The 21,535-nt window shown below is 39.8% G+C and overlaps 2 protein-coding genes across 4 annotated transcripts; both read right to left on the bottom strand.

The window, feature by feature from the left end:
- Window positions 1-29: 29 nt before the first annotated feature.
- Window positions 30-11,402, bottom strand: tegt (testis enhanced gene transcript (BAX inhibitor 1)). Of its 3 annotated transcripts, none has more exons than XM_018725782.1 (10): window positions 11,325-11,402; window positions 8,063-8,152; window positions 7,639-7,747; window positions 7,221-7,341; window positions 7,042-7,090; window positions 6,777-6,874; window positions 5,804-5,883; window positions 5,613-5,713; window positions 3,014-3,089; window positions 30-442 (listed from the first exon to the last, which is right to left on the bottom strand). In XM_018725782.1, exons 2-10 carry the CDS (start codon window positions 8,116-8,118, stop codon window positions 419-421), a joined length of 714 nt encoding a protein of 237 aa, XP_018581298.1. In that variant the 5' UTR covers window positions 8,119-8,152; window positions 11,325-11,402; the 3' UTR covers window positions 30-418. The 3 variants fall into 3 exon arrangements, with proteins under 3 accessions (XP_018581298.1, XP_018581299.1, XP_018581300.1); XM_018725783.1 differs by lacking the exon at window positions 11,325-11,402 and adding an exon at window positions 11,257-11,307; XM_018725784.1 differs by lacking the exon at window positions 11,325-11,402 and adding an exon at window positions 11,278-11,299.
- Window positions 11,403-11,845: 443 nt separating this feature from the next.
- Window positions 11,846-19,789, bottom strand: avil (advillin). The gene is made up of 20 exons (XM_018725432.2): window positions 19,710-19,789; window positions 18,985-19,075; window positions 18,802-18,876; window positions 18,049-18,245; window positions 17,790-17,898; window positions 17,116-17,226; window positions 16,728-16,933; window positions 16,445-16,523; window positions 16,110-16,208; window positions 15,463-15,616; window positions 15,035-15,135; window positions 14,777-14,914; window positions 14,313-14,471; window positions 13,936-14,115; window positions 13,701-13,846; window positions 13,242-13,386; window positions 12,755-12,943; window positions 12,584-12,652; window positions 12,304-12,426; window positions 11,846-12,093 (listed from the first exon to the last, which is right to left on the bottom strand). The coding sequence occupies exons 2-20, from the start codon at window positions 19,042-19,044 to the stop codon at window positions 11,980-11,982; spliced, it is 2,454 nt and encodes an 817-aa protein (XP_018580948.1). The 5' UTR covers window positions 19,045-19,075; window positions 19,710-19,789; the 3' UTR covers window positions 11,846-11,979.
- Window positions 19,790-21,535: the final 1,746 nt, after the last annotated feature.

The following is a 21,535-nucleotide window of genomic DNA, read 5'->3' as shown; positions in this document are numbered from 1 at the left end:
GGACAGACTTGGGCACTGCATTTTCATACAAGGTTTTCTATACTTTATATGATAGAGGAAGAATACAGTAATAGCTCTTCAGTGCTTAAAAAACTGCAATTTCAAATGTTCAAAAAACTGAAAACTAAATAAATTGCGGTCAAAATCAAACTTATGAAATGTGCTGGCAACAATTTAGCATTGATCCAAATAAACTATACAAATTCACATGCCAGGTTTCCAGAATAAAACAGAAGAGTCAACATACAATTTAAGTATGACTTTCTTCGAAGCCAAAATCTAAATTCAGCTTATTTGAAATTAAGATGCTATATCAAAATACAAAATCAAAATAATCTAAATAAGATGTTAAGGTACTATTCCTGGTCAAAGCTTTCTTCTGTTTTTAATGTTATTGTAGATGAAATGACCATGTCAGTTACTTCTTTTCTTTCTTCTTGTCCTGCGAAAGGAAACACAGAACAGAGTAATTAAAACATGATAGCAGCAAAGAACAAAAGTCACGGTGGGACACAATGAAAAGTTATTCCAAAAACAAAAAAGGTTCACACACTTTAAAATGTTGCCTAAAAAATGCATTAAAGCTCACTGTATGACTTCACAAACATGACTGACTAGTTTTTCTCCAAGTGGGAGTATAATGAGTTTGAAGACAGTCAAGTGTTAGTTCACAGAAATTCCTCCAAATGCATTTTATTGGGTAACATAGCGGTTAGAGCTGTTGCCGTTGGACTCAGAGGTTGCAGGTTTGACTCCAACCTCCAGCTATAATACCCTTAAGCAAGATACTTACTTTACATTGCTCCCATAATATCACCCAGCAGTATAAATAGGTACAGTTTTATGCAAAAGTTTGGGTGCCCCCAGCCTAATAATATATTTAATTAATTTTGTATGGGAAAAGTAACTGCCGCAGGAAACGGTGCATAAAAGAAAAAACATATTTGCAACTTAATACAGTTACTTTTTATTTCATGAACTTTAAAACACAGGAACAAAAAAATAGTAATTGTAGCATGTGCAAAAGTATGGATACCCTAGTTGGAATCTAGGCTTCCTCCTGATGACAAAAGCTGCATATGGAACAGTGCACCACCACTCCTGTGTCAGCCAAACCTTCCTGCAGGTGCTTTGCAGTCATATGAAGGTTCACCTTTGCCTTTCTAGCCAACATATAAGCAGTCCTCTCAAAGTTCTTAGTCTTTCAGATCTCACCTTGATTTCCACACTTCCCCTTAACTGCCATTTGGAAGCATTCTGCTATCGTTTTACAGCCTTCCCGTGTTAAAGGCATCAGTTAGCTTCATATTCAGATCCTCACTCAGTTGCTTACAGGACCCCAAAGTTTGGAGTATTAGGGGATCTGTTAAGCTCTGCAATTGTCAACAGGTGACAACTCCTAATGGCTATTAAGATCTAATGAGGTAATCAGGGTCAGGGACCTTGCAAAAAAAGTATCACTGGACAAATGGGTTTGCAAACTTTTGCACATGCCACAATTACTATTTTATTTTTTTCTATATTCTAAAGGTCACAAAATAAAATGTAACTGTACAATAACATTTCCAAATGTTTAACACACTGTTTCCTACAGCAGTTTGGTACTTTTCACTTACATATTTAGGTAATTTTGTAATTTGACCGGGGTACCCAACTTTTGCATAAAACTAAACTGTAGGTAGCTTAACATCGCAAGATAAGTGATGCAATATATTCCTTTTTCTACTTATTGGTGCCACACATTGAGACCATCTGCAGTGTCTTTAAAGCATTCAAGTTGTATTCTTTCCCCTAAGCAGTTCGTCTTTAGGTGTTACCAGTGTAACCTACTGACATGTTCTGCTTTGAGTATTAAGCTACATAGTATACATTTAAGAGTTTTATCACAATAACTTTTTCCTTGCTTTTACATCAGTGTTCTGCAATGCCTTGTCCTGCATTTTGGTTTTTGAAATGATAGCAATGATAGCATACAATAAATGACCTTACACACATTACAAGTCTTAGAGACCATCCAGTTTGAACAGATACCAGCAAACTGAAAGTAAAAACATCTATGCAGATTTTAACAGCTTTGACTTGTCAAAGAGTTGATTACACAAACACAGCTGTCCTCAAACCAAGCTGGTGCAGTAAATGTCCATGGTCAATGGATACATATACAGAACTTATCTACTGAAAGACAAATATTGCACTAGACATTTTGAGCTGGTTTATTTATTACTACAGTATTAAAGACACTGCATTTCAATAAAAACCAACAATTTTTAAATGCTCACAAATAAGTCAGCAGAACCAAAAAGATTTTGGGCAACATTGGTATGCATTCAATATGTTACAAAATCCTAAATGATTGTCAACAAGTTTATCAATGTGTAATTGCTGCCATGAACAAAACATACAGACTTACTTAAAGGGCTTGAATGTAAAAACTCTACTCTTACACTTCTCAGCAACTTTCAATCACAAAACGCCCGAGAGAATAAACTTGTGCCACCGGAAAAAACACAAAACTAACTCCTCTTAGATCTGTTGGCACTAGTGAGAAGATAAAACAAACCACACCAAACATGCTAGAAACTGGATACTGACAGGAAAACCATGTGATGCTGGAAATAAAGTACTGATGTTATACAGAAAAGATTGGACATTTTACTAGTAAATTCATCCTCACATTTATACTGGGGTGACACCAATATTAAAATTGTTAGTTCTCAGAATTATTCATTTTCATTTGTCTAACAAAATTCCTAAAATGCAGTCATTCACTATGAGAAATATAACAGTTCAGTTTAAAAACCATGACCTAACAAGCTACTGTTAACCTACAAAAATAAGTTTGTGCAGGGCAGTGGCTAATGCAGGGCCCATTAACCTGTGTGCAAACTTACAATAGCTTGTTAGTCATTTTTAAATAAGTTGTATGAAGGTAGGCTGCTCATAAGTGAATTACTGATACTTTGTGCACTGTCTTCATATTACTGTAAATGCACAACATTCCATGAGCACTTACCTTTTCGTTCATAGCAAGGATGACCATAAGCTTCCTGAAGATGGTCACAAAGTCAAGAAACAAGCCCACACAGTGCCTGAAAAATTTAATATGACATGATCATGAAAAAATTTTGTAGCACAGAAACAATTCATTTTCCTCAGTTTCACATTATTTAATGAACACTTCCATCACTTTATTCCAAACTTAAAACAATTTGGTAAAAAAAAAAAATTGTCTTGCATACAAAATAGTAACTATATACTGCATAAATGAACAAATTACACAAAAATTATCAAAAAACAAACAGTATATATGCTGAAAACAAAAGAGCAAACTTTACAAAGTAACTTTGATCATTCTAAGGAAATACTGTTTTGAACATATGTGCCAAAAGTATTCTTAAAATTTTGGATTAGTGGGCCAGACAAACTGCAGAACCACTTGAGCTACTTCACTAAACACATCAAGGTAGTACTGGGTTTAAACCCCATTTTGCTTGAACAGCATGAATTAAGAAAAAAGTGCGGAACATCTTCCATGGCTTTCCTGCCTCACAGTTTCTCAAGATTTCTGGACAGCACATTCAATCTGCTAATATCTGTTTGCACTACATCACTCCAAAGATGTTCCATTGGCTTGAGAGTTTGTAATGACATTTTCCCCAACAGCAAAAATTCCAAGAACAGGCAATTACTTAAATGTGAAAAATTCTAACGCATTCCAAAGTCACCCAAAATCACTCTTAAATGCCTAATAGCAATAAGGAAGAGTTGCATGACGGAGTGAAAGAGAGAAAAGGAAGAAAAAAAAAAAAAAGATTTAAAAGTCTGTTTACCTTAATGCACACCAACTGACTTAGGGCAAATGTGGGACAAGGAAGGCAATGGGGTTACATTTAACTTCTGTATGTTTATCACCAAGCACATTTTGAACTTTTCCCTCAATACATGTTGTGTTCACTGCAGCTCTTGATGAAACCTAAAGAGATACATCTTGTCTTTCATCACATTCAGTGCACCTTAATACCTCAAATTTTAGTGCCAAGCTCTTACATTTCACCTGTTTCTCCACTTTTCCTGTGAGTTTTCACCATAGCTTAACATTCATTCACAATAATTTGCACAAAGAACAGAAATCAGAAAATTGAAGCTCAAAACCACATGAGTGCCCACCAGTCTTCACAGGATGACACGCCTTCAAGTCGAGTACAAAACAGTGTGAGTTCACATTACCCAGAGAGTCCACTTCACACAGCCAGCCGTAACAATTTTCAAATGCAGTCTCAGTTCACATGGACTGGATGCCTCTACCCAACTATATAGCCATGAATTTTGGCATGGACCAAAAAAAACACCCTGATATTCACATTATGGAAAAGTGAAAGTCCAGATGGTGAACGTGTGAATATTAGGGGTTGAATGTACTTTGTGTCATTCAAATGATGCTCACTAATGGTAATTTAAAAATGTGTGCCAAGGAAACATTCCTCACACCATTACACCACTATCACCATCGAGACCAGCCGGATATCTCTGTGGATTCCTTTTATGGTAGTTTTTGATCTTGCCATCAGCATGCTACAAAACACAGAGCAAGGAATGTTTTTCCACTCACCAGTTCTTCTAACTACATGTGCACTGGCTATTAGTTTTGTGGTTTGTAGTGCATCCACTTCAGACTTTGATGAGTTGTACACTCAGCTGCACATCACTGTTGTACTGAGCAGTTAGTTTTACACTTGTGGCCTTCCTGATAGGTTAAACAGGTGTGCAGGGCTCAAGTGATGGTTATCCAGCTGTCCCATACAGGTAATTTGCTTAAATTTTCATAGATTGGTAGAATCATTGATACTTGTCTGATGGACAGGTGCACAAGAAATGAAGAAAGAAATCTGATGCAAAATGCATCACCTGTATTTTCATTTTTCTTGCTACAAAGTGCACAAATGTGTCAAAAAATCAAGTCCCTATACCTTTCCATTTTTGCCATGTTAGTGTTACATAATCTCTATTTTAGTGCCTCATTTAAATTTATATTGTATAATTAAAATTTGTTCAAGTTTTTTTGGTATAACTACAATAAATGTTTGAGTTGCTGCCAAATGTATCAATTTAAAATGAGACATTTGTTTTTACGATACATTTCAAAAATGGACAGGTGTCACATTTGATAGGGCAGTTAAAATGTAAATATAAATGCACCTGTCCTGTTCACAACAAAAAAAAAAAATAATGTTGAGCCCTGGTCTGGCTATTCTCCTCTGATCTCTGTAAAGTTTTGACATGAAGTCATGTTTCAGTGCAGTCATTTCTGAGATGCTGGAACTAGTGCGGCTGGCTCCAACCATCACGTCATGTTCAAAGCCTCCTGGATCTCATCTTGTTCATTCCAATGCTCACTCAAACAATAACGACTTCTTGACCCTGTCTGAACGCCTTATATTGAGAGCCAAAACCACGCAACTCACTAGCTGGAAAGGTCTGTGCTGTTTGTGGAAACAGCCAGGTTTACCTAATACAGTGACCAGTGAGTGTACATGCAAACAGAAAATGGTGCAAAATGCAAGACAAGCAGAGCAGCAAAGGACTGCAAAACAGAATGAGGACATGAACCTTACCAGATATAGTCCTTGTCTCCCATCTCTGCCTGCTCAATGATAAGCTGAGTGTCAAAGAGCACGAAGCCACACATTATGGCGAGTCCAATGTACATGTGAGCCTGTAAATACACAACACATCATATGCCATTCTTTGGGGCCCATGTAACGTGAATAATAGTCAGAAAGCTAAGTCTTCTTTACTGCCTTACTTTACACAGGGCTGCTGAGCCAGTGAAGATGTTAATCAAAGACACCAGGAACAAGATGGAAAGTCCTGACATGAGCACACCTAAAGGGACAGAATAACCCACATGAATGTTGGAAGCTATCAGAGCACTCATTAAAAACTGAAACATAACCATGGTTTATCTCACACAGTAAGAACGTAAGTGTAAAAGGATATCAAGTCTTTTTTTATAAAAACTTAGCAATCTTCCCTAACCGCAACCCCAAAGTAAAAGGTACTGGTTAAGCCACTGTACTATTACTATTTATTCACTTAGCTGATGCATTTCTCCAAGATGACTTGCAATGTTAAGCTCATAAACTAAAGTACTTACAATTGTTTGCCCATTTACACAGCAGGGAAATTTTTACTGGAGCAATTAAGGATCAGAAGCTTACTGCAGTTGAAGCAGGAATTCAAGCCCTGGTTCTCTGAGTGTAAAGTGACCGCTCTAACCACTACACCACCCACTGCTAGTGATTAACGGTACTGAAATTGATTTTACCATTTATTTATGATATACTCAAAGGATAACCAGGTTTGTTTAAAGTTGTGAAGAAATAATACAACATGTATCTGAGGCACATAAGGGAAATAAAACTATCCCCACTGCAGTGTAAAGCTAAAGCTGTAAGAAACACCTGTCCATGAGTGAATTCTAAAGAATGATGATTAAAAACAATTTACTTGCTACCTGCCAAAAAACATTTACAGATGGCATGGCAGCAAGAGCAAAGTCATAATCTCAACACTGTATACTGCATTTGAGCAAAGCATCTGCTAAAGGAATAAATGTAAAGGAACAGAGTTACCAAATACAATGCAAATAACAAAAGAAAAACAAACTTTGCAAAATAGTAACGATATGGTTTTACGTTCAAAATCTTACATGTAGCAATGTTTTGTTATTGTTTTACTGAATATTATGAACAAACAGCATGTTAGTGCACTTTTACCTCCCAGGAAGAGATAGGTTCTGCGCTGAGCATACAGGGCACTCAGAGTGAAGCACACAAATATTACTGAAGTGCCCAGTAAGGCTGTTACGATGATACTGAACAAAGACAGAGGAAACAGATTTAAAACAGTCCCTCACATGAAAAGGTAACACTAGTTTAGAACTCTAGGACCGTGCACATATTCTATGAAACAATATGTAATAAACATGTGGTATGAGTATCAATATTTTAAATATACTACATTATCAGTAATGGATGTTACCTTGGATTAATGGTAATGACAAAGTCCAAAACCGGCCCCAGTCCAACACCTGATAGCAAGGAAGAAAGTATTGTTGCTGCTGTTCTATATAATGACTCAAAGACAATTGTTATAAACGCCTCATATTTGTACTAATACTCCATGTTTACAATAATTATCAACAGCTATGATTATATTACCAGTGAAGAAAGCAAATGCTGCAAGGATGGCCAATCTCCTCTTCTCAGTCTCAGAGTTATGGGGCGTCATCGATAACCAAAGCATCATTGCCAGGGATCCCATCATGGATAGCATTCCTCCCTACCATATTTAATCACATGTATTAAAATGCACAGTTCAGCTATTCTACCAATGCATTGCATTCAGAAATGAACATTTAAGTTCCGGCTTTCTTTTCTTATCAAGACAGGAACAAATTTTACCACAAGTACTAACTGAAGCAATGGGAGAAGTTGGTATGGAAAGTAAAACATACAGAGACCAGAGTTCAACTCCACTCCTGTAAAAGCTTATTGCTCAGGAAGGTTCAACAATACAGAGAGTTCCCCTTATTAAATGCTACTACAAACTGCTAAAGCATTCTGAATGAAATCTCACCTGGAAAAGTCGTGTTACAACATGAACGTAAGAGCCAGCAGCAGCCACAAACATGCATACCGCCAGAGTGGAGTACACATTCTTCAGGTGCTGCTGGGTGGAATAAGAACTGTGCAAACAGCCAACAGAGAAACATTGGAAATACAAGACAGGATGCGAGCATCTGACAAATGCAAGCAGCATTGCTCTGTGCCCATAAAGGCAATAAAACTTATTATGTGGGTATAAAGCATCAAAAAAAATAAAATCTTGGAATTTTCAATTGTCAGCAAGACTGAACTTTATACAGAATTAACTTTGTTAATGTAGAACAGTGCATTAAGAGAGAAATCTAAGTGGCAACTCGAGTAATATTTTAAATCGACAAGGAATGTTACTGCTACTCACTTTTGAACTTGTTTTGAACACAAAGGCAAATACTCACATTTGGGAGAATTTAAATAAAGCATCAAAGTTGATGTTTCGGTCAAACACGTTCATTTTCGAAACTTTTTTAATCTTCTCCAGAGACTTCCTGTGAAAGAAAAAGAAGTTGTTTTTTCCTCCAGTCATTTCTGCATGCATGACTGGAACACACACACACACACACACACACACACACACACATTTTCAGAACCGCTTGTCCCATACGGGGTCACGGGGAACCGGAGCCTAACCCGGCAACACAGGGCGTAAGGCCGGAGGGGGAAGGGGACACACCCAGGACGGGACGCCAGTCTGCCGCAAGGCACCCCAAGCGGGATTCGAACCCCAGACCCACTGGAGAGCAGGACTGCGGTCCAACCCACTGTGCCACCGCACCCCCTGACATGACTGGAATAAATCTTTGAATTTCCCCAAGTTCAGTTTATATATGATTCCTAGTACGAATAAAAATGTAAATAAAATGAAAGCTAACGTTTATAACTGGAACCATAGCCAGGTGAGAAATGGTTCCAGGAGGATTATGTAACATGTTCTTGCACTAACTACACTTCTTAGTGCAATAACTGATGCTTAAGAGTCATTTTCCCCAAACATTACAAATTGTGTGTCTTTTATTCAATAATTTTACAGATTAATGCAGTGGACATTCAGGTACATTGACCAAAGACTCTTGAATACTAACAGTCAGATCAGAGTGAAAAACTTTAATGAAATGAAACACCTAACAGAACTAGAAAAAAATTAAATGGGGGAAAAAAAATGAACTGAACTCTTATGACCACAACAGATGTACCGGTCAAGTTATTCATGAGTTGATCTATCACCAGTGAATTTGCACAAATACATATTGTGGATTTGTCCAGGATACATCATTAATGCACAGGCAAATGAGATATTGCTCAGTATTTCAGACTTGTCCTTTTAGTGACACACACTTATAGAACTTTATGAGGGAGTTTGAAAGTTTCCAATTAACACATTTACACAGTCTACACAAGAAAACACACATACAGTATATTAAAACAAGTCATCTGGCCATGTGTAGTATTTCAACTGCACAAAACTTGTAACAGCCACTCAATACAAACATAAAAGCTAATCAGCTCAGTCTTCCAAGGTTCAGGGGTCCAATCACTGAAAGTTTCCAAAGCTGCACTGTGTACGAACCACCGAAAAGGAACTATTTCCATTTAACATTTCAAAACACTGCGGCTTTATGCAACACCTGTTGACTTATAAAAACAGATACAGATATGTTTTGTATTCCTCTTGAACGGGCACATGCACTTTTTACTCATTCTAGTAAGAGCACTGGCCCATAGTTTACAGAATAATTACTTAACCCTGACCCTGTTAAGGAACTAGACATAACCAAAACATAAGCTCAGTCAATTCTAAAAGGACAATGTCTGATATACTTTTGAGAAAGGTATACATTTCTTTAAGCAATACATATATCAGCATAAAAGGGTGCAAGTGAGTACCTAATTACTACATTAGGCTACGGCACTTAAGTTCACATTAGAACAAATTATATTACAGCACCGCAATCACATGTCCCAATGTGACATGTTCTGAAGTGTTATTGCATGTTTTTGATCAGATTACTCTATATGAATGGCAGAGTACACAGGAGTGTAATTCCCTAGATCACGGCAGGCAGCATGCCTGGCAGCAAATCAGGGTGTTCGAGTCTCTAGACAGTAACATTAACGATGAAAGATAATGGTAATTTTTTTTTTTTTTTTTTTTTTAAACAGCACCACAACATAAGGGCAAAGTGTGACACCATTCAATACAGCTCAGTACATGTTTCACAACACAACAAGCTTCTCAGGGGGTGACACAGTGTTTACTCCTGCCATCTTCTTGTAATCTGAAAGTTTTTCAATGAAGTCCCACTCCTGCTGTAGTACCACTGAGCAAGTTACTCGCATGCAATTGTTATAGTAAGAATATGCTGCTTCATAAATGGGTAATAGTAATGTTACACTACAAAGTTTCCTGGAACAAAAGCAATAATAATCAGTTATAACATGGCACAGACCGAGACCAAAAAAGACAAGGACTTTGCTCACCAGATCCAATCTCAGTGTAAGGTCATATACAGTAAAGAGCACATGATGTTGCCAAGTCATTAACCTAAACAGGACATTTACATTTATCCATTTAGCTGATACTTTTTCTCTAAAGCAACTCACATGTTAATCAGTCAATAGTTATTTGACCAATTTATACAGCTGGGTAATTTTACTGGAACAATTTCTAGGGTAAATACCTTTTGCTCAAGGGTAGTACAGCTGGTGGGGAAGATTCAGACCCGCAACCTTGGGGCCAAAGACAGCAGGTCTAACCACTACACTACCAGCTGTCCCAGTTAAATGCAGGTAGGTCACATACCCAACCCACACTGTCTACTATACACAGAGAATGACGCACCGTGTGTCAGTGTTCAGCTTGGGGAACCAACCTGTAGCTTCCTCTGTACCTGACAGTTGTACTTGTCCCTGCAAATCTCTGTGTACCTGCACTGTCCAGCTGAGGTGTGAACATGATTCCAGCCATGTCCTCAATCTGACCATATTGGCTCCATGACATGGACAGAGTTGAGTCAGGGCACGAGCCTGGCGATAAAACACTCCTCAGAGAGAATTAATTATTAACTCCTTTCTGAGGAAAGACTGCTTAGCTTCCCCAAAGGCAGAGACGCCGATCTATGAGGAGTTTAAAACAAAGAACAGGTTTTTATTTATGCTGTATTAACTGCGTTATTGTAAGAAGCATTTTATTCTGAGAAGGATTACGACGCGGACGTCGTCGTATTAACCCTGTCCCCGAGGCGAGGGCAGTTTTAAATTCTCTCCCTTCGGTTTAACTGGCTGATATTTCGCTTTCACCGTGCCGCATTCATCATATGAACCCCGTCTCCTCTTCTTTAACATGCGAACTCGTAAAATATATTAACCGAAACCTTTGAAAAGCATGTACTAGCTGCAAAACCGTTTGGCAAAACGGGCGTCACTAGTAGGACTCGAGCGCGCGGCGCGACGCAGCTCGGATCAACTCGGTCCTTCTCGTTCTTTCCAACTGACACGGAGATTCTGACCAAACAAGCGTGAAGTCGAACATACCCCCACCAAAACACAGACACAGCACCTTCCATTTTTCGTTACACAAAACACGGTGACGTACGCTCAGAATGTAGCGCTTTACCCCGTTCAGCTGATATGCCTCGTCCTGGGAAACCGCATAACACTCACCTGCGCCGTGATTCTCCTCTCTTCTGTCACGTAGTCTTCCTCCGGGCACTGAGCTGTGCGTGATGACGTCATGCTCGTGCTCGTGACTCCCCGCGGTTGTGCGACAAAGGCGCAACTGTTGCGCGTATTGCGTGAGAAATTTCTAAATGGACAAAATAACCGTGCAGTGACGAAGTAAACTAATTATTTCTTATTTGTGTGTCAGTATGCCCTGAAAAGGTTGCGGTGACTTTAGTACTCTTAAATTAATAGCCACTTTAATATAAAATCTGCTACGTCTCCGGCTTGATCAGATCATTTGATAAGTCGTCCTACAAATAAATAATTGAATAAATATATCAAAATTAGAACATTTTGCTTTTAATATGTTGATATGACGTACTCGTATATTATATTAATATTTTATGTTTAGAGCAGTTTGTTGGATACGCGTTTTAATGTATTTCATCCAAATGGCATGATGATGATGATGTGGAGAAGTGTACACGTCAAGAAGGCCGTACAAACAATTGCGTTAAAACAGCATTTATTGGATTTCGGAAGAAAGCTGAAGCAAACAGAAGCTATTTTTCCTTTATGCATGGACTTTTAAAAGACAAGCAACACGAGAACACTTGTATAGAACAAACGTGATACAACAGCTCAATGCAATGTGTTAGAAGAGCCCTCTGCTCTTCTTCATGTTTAGCTGTTTCCACCGAGGAAGGCTGGCAAAGTTGTCTTTGGAGATTCCAAACACAGCACTGAAGTCCAAGTCTGAAAGGTATTTCTAGAGAATGAATGGTCAACAATGAAGAAAATAAATACAATTTTTAAAACTACTGTACAATGAATGAAGTAAATACATACTATTTCTAAAGCAGATACCATTCTTCTGGAAGGATCCAAGGAATAAGTGCATAAACATGGGATGTACTATCCATTGGGATGGATCCTTTTAGTAAATCTTTTAACACTCACACACTGTGGCCAGGCCTACCTCCTTTTGCGCAGGGTCTACCCCCTTTGGCAGCTCAGTTGCCGGCTTGTTGATCAACATCTCTGGGGGGTAGTTCTCAAAAATCGGATCGTTCTCCACAGCAGAAGAGCTCTTGCTGTGATTCTGATGGAAGAAAAGTAAGATCAAAGTCAGTTGGTGTTCCATGGCATTTTCTACAACTTTTCATAGTCCAAACGTCTCAAGAGTCATTGGCTCTGAGCCTTTTATTCACAAGTTTGTACCACGGTGGCTAGTCTGCTATTCATATTAATGCACTTACAGTTGAGATTCTGGTTATAGATGTGACATCTCCAAGTTCCTTCTTCAGCTGCTCATAGGTCTTTCCTCCCTGAGAGACAGTTGGTGTTTGAAACATGCACGTGTACAATATGTTAAGTCGGCCTCTACAGTAAGTGACAAATGAAGCGGAATTTAAAAAAGTGTTCCTCACACTCCATTTTGAAGGGTCCCAGGCAGTGAACCATCCTGTGAATGTGGGAGGCTCAAATCCTTGCTTGACCAGGAGAACAGGGGTGTCTGGATCCCTGGAGCCTGGGTGGGTATGCAGGTACTCCTGGCTGATCACCACTGATTCAGTGCGTTCTGTCTCATTGGCATCATTTCCCAGCCAGAGAATTATCTGAATATTCAGAGGCAACCAGAAATTCATACATGACAAACAAGTCTAAACTCATTTGCAGACACCAATTTTAAACCAAATGAGACGTCTTTCTGCGGGTAGCGTAATATAAAAAATTAAGTGCTTCTTCTGTAGTGCTTGTTTATTTATTAGGAATGGCTCTGCTATTATATCTGGTTGTATGACTGGGTAAAGTTGGCAGATGTAAACTGTGCAAGCTAGTTTGGACAAAGCAATTACAATAAACCCATGGATTTGGAGATTTTTAAATTCAGTTTTGTTTCGTTTTCAGAAGTACCTGGTCCCATGTGTCTAAAAGCATGATATCATCCTCACAGAGATCATCCTGGGTGAAATGGGCTATCTCAGTAACAATGAAGCGTCCTGTTTTGTTGGAACACTCAAAGAGACGGGGGTGATGATCTACAACTGCTTGTTGTAATCTTAAAAGAAACAAACAGGCAAAATAAGAAAAACATTAATACACAAAGTATTTATTCTGCCTCTGAGTAAATATTAGAAAATGAATCTCCAGTATACAGATATGAGTTATGGATAATTCCAATTTAAACATATAACTGAACTTTAAATAAAATATGCAACTGTCCTTTGGCACTGTCTAAGGAATATTGGGAGATATTTCTAACATTATTCCTATAATCTAGAGATGTACTTCTAAGGCAGGCTCTTTAATCATTTGCTAAGAATATCAAGGTGAAATTCAAGGCTCCTTACTCTTTGTATTTTTTTCCTTTACCTCTTATCACTGGCGTAAAGTGCCTTTCCACCCAGGAGGTTCCAGAATTCAATTGGCTCCAGCCCTTCTGCGACAGTTTCCTCAAAACCCAGGCCAATAACAGAGCTGACCTCCTTTGCCATAGCCCGCTCATCTCCACTGGAACCCTGGGGCATTAGACAGAAATTAACACAACAGCATCTGCCTCTTTCTCAGTTTTCCCATCGTACCTCCTCATTTGTATAGTTGTTCTCACCTTCCCACACCACAGGTACCTCCCAGTCTGACTTATCAAAAGAAATACATCATTGGAGTTCAGCGAGGCAGCAACTGCTGGCACCTCAATAGCCTTGGTGTTCAGTGGCTCTGAACCACAGACCTGGAACAAACGAATTGGTGGCTCTGGCTCCACCACCCCATTCCTGGAGGTTCCACCCTGAAGGTCAAAAGAAAAGCAGGCCAGATTGTCTGTCCGAAATAACTAATGGAGAAATTAAACTGTATAATTTTGGCTCGCCGCGGCCCTCGCTCGGGACAAGCGGTTCTTGGCATTGGATTTGATTGGAAATCACTGTTGTGAGTGTTTGCTCCCTGTAAATGCTTGTACTGAATGATCCTGTTAGAAAGACTCACCTCAAAGACAACCATTTTGCCCTTGAACATAGCCATGAAGTGGCGTGGCTCCTTGCCCATTGTGACTCGCACCTGCACAGGTTGTCCACCGTACGTCTGGTCCAAAATCACTGCCTGATAGGCTGAAGCAGCTAATTCATCCTGAGAAGCATGGCGGCCCTAAACACGAGTCGGAGTTCATAGTTTGACTGACAGTCATATCCCTCCTGTAGCCCATACTAGGTTTTCTCCTAATTTATTTAAAAAAACAAGCCTAAACGTAGCTACTCGTGTAATGTCTACGGGTTTATATGGTGATATGTGACAAATTTACTGTACTCAAGAATCACGTCTGCATCCAGATCTCTCGTTCTGTTGGTGTAATGCACTCTGGTATTGTTCTCTGAGATGTATGTCGCTTTGGAAAAAATATCTGCTAAATGAATAAATGGAAATGTAATAGAGAAACAGAAGAAAAAACTTACTTGCCAGATGTACAGGAGATAGCTTTTCTTCATGTGAACCTCATAGGTGTAGAGAATGAGGTAGCAGTCTCCACCATAGAAGTAGCCATACCATTTTGGTTCAACAGGAGCTAATTCCAGATTTTCGATCCGCCATACCTGCATACAGAGTCGTTTGTTACCGGTTCAATGTTGACCAAAAAGGCTTCGTACTCTGAATATACCACATGAGTTGCTTAGGTGTTATGATGTGCATTGGCTTGCAATCTCTTGATTTACCTGCACTTCTCCAGAACCGTCATCTACCATGCGTTCCTGAGCTGACACATCTGGCATTGCATGCATCTGCGTGGCATCAAACTTCGTCTGAGCGACCTTCGCTGAGGGGTGAATGAAACAATGATACTGGCACTAGGAAAGTTGCAGTTTGTTAGATCTATGCCACCCTTAAGTCATCAACCACAAAAGTGGCTCTTTGAGTTTGCAGAGATACTAAAGAAAAGTGCGAATACATATTTTGCAGCAAAATAAAATATTTTTCCGTTTAATTATTATTCTGTGGTTGCATCTTTATTTTAGCTTTTACTTTTTTGTTTGAAGTTATCAAATGAATCAGTGGCAGTTTACAAGACAAGTAAAAAGTTCTTCGGTATGACTCTGCAGAAGCAGAAAACAGTCCTTCCTTTGCCGTAACGCTCCTTCCTTACCCACTTTGCCAATGGTGTGTGTCCTGCCGAGACCCACTGTCTGATCCTTCACCCTCCAGCTCTGAAACAACTGCTTGAAGAGTGCTGACTCTGCCCCATCATTGACTGTCTCCACATTGGTAGTGATGGGGTAGTTCTTCATCTTGATGAACTCCTATGCAATGGGACCCCCCGGCTCATTTTTAGTAGTTGCAAACAGAAAATCCTTACACCTTTACAGTACTTGGTCTCCCCAGTTGCTTTTCGTAACCACGTCTAAATCTGGACATCTAGACCACAACATTCTTTGTTAAACACTGTCAGAACATTTTGAGTAATAGTTACCATTTTATTGCCATTTTACTTATTCTTAAGACACAAACTGCCCCGCAATATTCTTTGAAAGAAGCTCTGGAAAATATATTTAACCCTAAATATGACAGTGTCTTGTCAAGATACCTATTTTATTCCATCTGAGTTATTAATTGTGCGGCATACTTGTGTTTCTCATTGAGATTTAATTGATAGGATCATAAAGATATTTAGACATTTAATAAATCAAATCAAAAATTGAAGTGTGAGGCTGGAACAAAATATAACAGCAAATATATAACAAATATAAATCTTGAAGCCAGTAAACTTGGCTGTGCTTTCTATGTCCTACACACCAGAGCTCTGGACATGGCTGCCTGCCTCTCAGCCTTGTTAGCCCTCTTCCCCTTCCACACAAAAATCTTCACTCCTCCCTGATCGAGGATGTAGCAGTCCTGCACAAAAGAAACCAGATGGCATTTCCCAGAAATAGCAGTAAAATTTCTCCCACAGCCTACCTGAGAGCTTCTAGACCCTGCATGGCTTCACGGTGTTTAAACTGGCATCCTTATTTTTCGATCAAGTCATTACCATAACACTTTATTTATGTCTTCGAGTCCTGCCATACATTTACAAAAAGTACAATGCATTTTTATAATTCAAGCATTTTCCAAATGTGATAGGAACTAACGTCGTGATTTAGCAGATCCTGAATCAATGGTCTTGTGGCAACCTCTGTGACCTTCATTTTCCCATCTGCATCAGAAACCCTTGAGAGGAAACAAAAAGGGTTACACTGCCATCTTGAAAAATCATTCACTCACAAGTAATTTCAAGCAGTTATATATCCAGGGTGGAAACACAGACTAATATATGAAAATGTACTTTGCTTTCGAGACATGTGTCTGCGAAATGAATAAATGTAAATGTACAGTAGATGAAAAAGAGAATAAAGGATGGCGTGAGCCACTCACTGGTACAGAGTGAGCTGGGACTTCTGTTCCTGGTCTGCTATGTCATCAGGTGTTCCTTTGGGCAGCGTAACAGTTCTCTCTCCAAGGATGCTCATCAAGACCCCCATAAGCTCAGGGCAACATCCTTCATTATCTCCCTCAATCACAGCAATGTCTGCTCGACCCCCCCTCTCCCGGTCTCGGATATCCTTTGCCAGCAACATACCCTAAGAGGCACAGGCAGTACTTTCTCTGCATAAAGTTTACAATTTGTTTATATTTTTTTATTATTTGATATTTTTATTTGTTAAAACTCGTCCCGGATTGTTTAGTGTAACTGACAGGGAAGGCTCATGCCAGGATGGCTAAAGCAGTTTTATGTCATACATTTATGCATGAAGCACCGTACCTTGAGACGCTCCTGTCTGTTGCTGTCAGGTCCGTTCCACTGAATGATGGCTTTGCCGGTATCCAGCAGAAATACATCGCCAAGGTTGAAGCTGCTCCAACTCATCTCCACCTGATCATTTGGTGAAGCAGCATGCATCACAACATGTACCCGACTATAAATCAAGTCAGTTAAGCATGGAGAAGAAATTATAACCTTCCCAGCAAGTAGTGTGCATGCATATTACAAAGTGCTTTCAAATGTAAACCCATTATTAGGAATACAGTAATTTACCCCTCTGCAGTGTTGCAATGCCCACGAATGTGGACGTTTTCTTACAAACACTACCGTTCCCGTGAAACGTAATCCCATGTTAGGGCACTTTCTTAACTAGTTTCACAGTAAAATAGAACAGATTCAATGTAAAAGCTAAAATCTTCTTGTATCTGGGAGCTAATCTCTCTTCACAAGAGGAGCATTTATAGTTCACGTTTTTTTCTAGTAAATTAAGTACAAGGACAATGAATTTTTCCCATATAAAAATTTACAAGGCTTGCTAGCCATGTGAGGTAGGAGTCCGGCACATTCAGACCTCCCAGTGGCAATGCAAAAGTCTATTACAAGTCCATTAGAAGTCCATTAAAGTGCAAAATGTTACATTTTACACCTGTGTTGAGCATCCTTCTGCATCCTACCTCCTTGGCTGTGACCCGCTTGTTCCCCTTCACGTGCAACAGGCGCTTTATATCATATGTATTGGTCTCTATGTGTCTCATCCCTGATGCCACGCCACCTTTTTTATATCTGTGAGAAAGGATATGAATTAATGTAAAAGGCTGTAAACGTATCTCAACTGCAGTATGAAGGGTGAAGGTGTCTGGAAAAGCGAAGTAGTGAAATAATACAGTGATGATGATGATGATGATGATGCTTTCATTCATTTTAAGTGCTCACATGATCCCTTGCTTGAAGTACCCGCGGAAGGCATCCGACTCATGACTTTGCACTTCCCTATGCTGGATGGGCACGCCCCCCAGGTACTCGTCCAGCTGTATGGTGTACACAGCGGCCGCACCCTGCTCGTCTTGGCTGGACTGGGAGCCAATCCAGTAGTGAATGTCGTACGTCAAAGAATTGCTCACCTTCTTGGTCTGGAGAAGGGAACAATGTCAGAAAATTTCCATGAAAATAACAGAAACACGCAGTCTGTAGCTGATGCACATGTAAATTTTTGCGCAAAACAAACTTAATGGGACGACAATAAAACGACACTTGTAAGACAGATGGAACAGCGAAACACAGCTTCGTTCTCTACGCGCTGTGTGTGTTTTTATGTAGATTTAGAGAACTTCACGACATGCAGATGACACGAAATGCATTTTTGGCATTTAATTCACGTCGTTTATGCTTGGCATTCTTGAAGTGCCGCTTAAACTTAATTTCCTGTGCACGAAGCATAACTGACTCACTCGACACAAGACGACTGTGAGAACCCGGTGACGTGTCATGTGGGCATCCCTGCTGTCTTTGCTGCTAACCAAAGAGTAAATAGGGCTAATAAGAAGACAAGCGCAAGATAAGAGACAGGGCTGAAGAATAAGGGCAGAATTGACCCCGGGCAATGAAAGAGAGCCTCCCCAGCTCAGGCTCTGGTTTCACGGTAGTGCTCTGTTAAGCGGCAAAGTAGGAATTCTCAGAAACACTTACTGAGAGCAATATGTAACAGTCTCCTTCAAAGAAGTTCCCATAGGACTTGTCAGGGATCTGAACCAGCTCCATTTTCTGCATGAGAGGAAGAAGCCATCAGAAAATAGCTGTTTCACGACACCCAACCGCATTGTCACATCCACCCACACATTACATTCCCAAAGCAATCTGTTTCCACATTACCTCAATACGCCAGATTATGATCCCTGGGGTTTGGGTAACTGCGCGGAATACGTAATCCATGCTTCAGGTGATTTTATGCAGGTTAGCCTGGCTACGAAAAGAAAATTGCATTGATACAATCTGCCAGAGGTTTATGAGTGTCAAGGAAGACCCATAGGAATATTAAATTATTCCTTTTATTATCAGTTACATTCATACTTTTATTCCAACTACTAGTTTGCTTTCTACAGCTCAGAGTAAAAGAGATGTATCTTGTCAAAATTAACACACCCAATCTGGGAATGTCAAATTATTGAAAAGCTTTGCTAGCAAATACAAAAATTCCCAGATCAAATAAAGGTGTATCAAATATTGATAAAGTATGCTGTAAAAGCAGGGCCCACACCATGCATACGACTGAACTGGCAGCAGATAAAGCAACGATGTTGCCTTTGCAACAAATGTATCCTTCCTACATCTGGGTTCCTGTCCCTCGGCTCCTATTATATATCATACATTTCTGGCTTCCGAGTCACCCGTCACATCAGTTCATATCGGTTTTACACGCTGAAACCGTACACTCCGGTCTAATAATCATTGCAGGTGCTTCATGCTAATAAGAAATCTCAAAATTTCCAGCGCTACCAAAATGCAGTATTTGAAATCTCATGCTGTAATACTGAGAACATGCATATGAGATAGCAGTTGTGCATCGCAGAAAGTGATATGTAACAGGACAATGGTACCTTGAAGTTGACAGTAGAAGTGAGGCTGACTTTGGCTCTTCCCGGAGCTCAGGATCAAGGTTGCCGGCCAGGGGTGAATGGACGAGACTGAGACCAAGACCCCATGACGTTTGAAGGTCTCATCACCTGAGTCCTGACAGATTTGCCTGAGTTTGCATGTTCCGAGCCTCTCCTATCTCTCGGACCAATCGGCGATTAGGAAAGAAAAAGATCTCCATCCCAGCAGGCAAATGAGGAGAGCGTAGGCATACAATCACGTCCAGAACTGTGCGTGGAAAAGGGAAGTTGAGGGGATGGAGACTGCAGTGGTACTAATGCGTTGTGCCAGGAAATGGAGTCCATTAGCCTGCGAACTGGTCACAGAGATATTGATTTGTGTTTCTGTTAAATTATTAATAAAATAAGGGCCAAGCAGGAGGCACAGACAAGAGCCTTCCCATCAGCCACTGGGAACATTTAAACTTTCGAAAATTACAGGAGGATATCATAGGTGGAATATAAAAAAGTAATATTTTAATCAAATATAATAAAATACACCTGTGAATTATAATATAAATCACCCTTTTATTTTTGGAAACCACTTAGGAGTATGGGGACAGAGTAATCCAAAGCCAAACCAGGAAAACAAAGGGCACAAGACATCCTGAAGAGTATGCCAGTCTATTCTACAACACACACACACACACACACACACAATTTATGGTCACAAATTCACATGTCTATGCACAGTGGGAGGCAACCAGAGCACTCCAGAGAAGCCACAGGAACACAGAGAACACTCCATACAGGCTGACCTAGATTCAAACCCACATGTCAGTCCATAGGCCAGGAGCTCCAAGGCACCAGCGCTACATACTGTGCCACGGTGGTGCTCATCACTCTGTTGGTGACAGTACACACACGAAATCTGGAAATTAAACGGCTCTTGTTTTCAGAAATCTTTCTGTATATTCCAGCATTCTGTATCTTTCTGTCTTTTCTTACATAATCTGTGCTCAGTGTGACATCGCTGATATCGCTTTGAACAAAAGCACCTGCTAAATGAATAAATGTAAATATTTATACAGCGGGTGGCGCGGTGGTGCAACGGGCTTTGCTGGGTCCCGCTCTCTGGCAGGTCTAGGATTCGAGTCCTGCTTGGGGTGCCTTGTGAGGGACTGGCATCCCGTCCTGGGTGTGTCCCCTCGTGCCCTGTGTTGCTGGGTTATGCTCTGGTTCGCCGCAACCCCACTCAGGACAAGCGGTTGTAGACATTGTGTGTGTTTATAGCTAACCAGACACAATGCATTTTTATAAAAGTGTTCAATTAATTGCATGCATTAATAACCTGCAGTTTATTGAAGCACATAAATTCTAAAAACATACCAACTCATAAATTGTGAGTTTAATTAACCAAATGCTTTGCAGTGACCTGTTTTGGGTTAAGCGCAATTCGAAGAAGGCGTTTAATCTTTAGATGTACATTTATTTAGAAGACACTTCTATTCAAAGCATGTAGTGTGTCATTGCACACAGGTAAAACAGACTAAAAGACACGTAGTATTACAGGTTATAAACATAAAACGAGATTCAGACAGTAAAAATTGTTGCTCCCTGTTCTGGGGTACTGTAGTATGTGTTTCACATCAGCCTAAAGACATGAATGCTTTGCTGATAATTAACTACATGAAGTCTCATCTCGATATGCTTTGAGCGAAACTCAGAAGACTGCAAAAGTGTACCACACTACAGTATAGAGGGTTATTGTGAGACCATGTACATTTGCATATTTTAGGAGCTTTATTTACCCGGGCTCTTGTGTGCTATGGATAAATCTAAGTTACTGT

This window comes from Scleropages formosus, chromosome 22, assembly GCF_900964775.1.
Source record: "Scleropages formosus chromosome 22, fSclFor1.1, whole genome shotgun sequence".
NCBI classification, from domain to species: Eukaryota; Metazoa; Chordata; class Actinopteri; order Osteoglossiformes; family Osteoglossidae; genus Scleropages; species Scleropages formosus.
The sequence above is the reverse complement of the archived record's forward strand: the minus strand, read 5'-3'. Positions and strand labels throughout refer to the sequence as shown.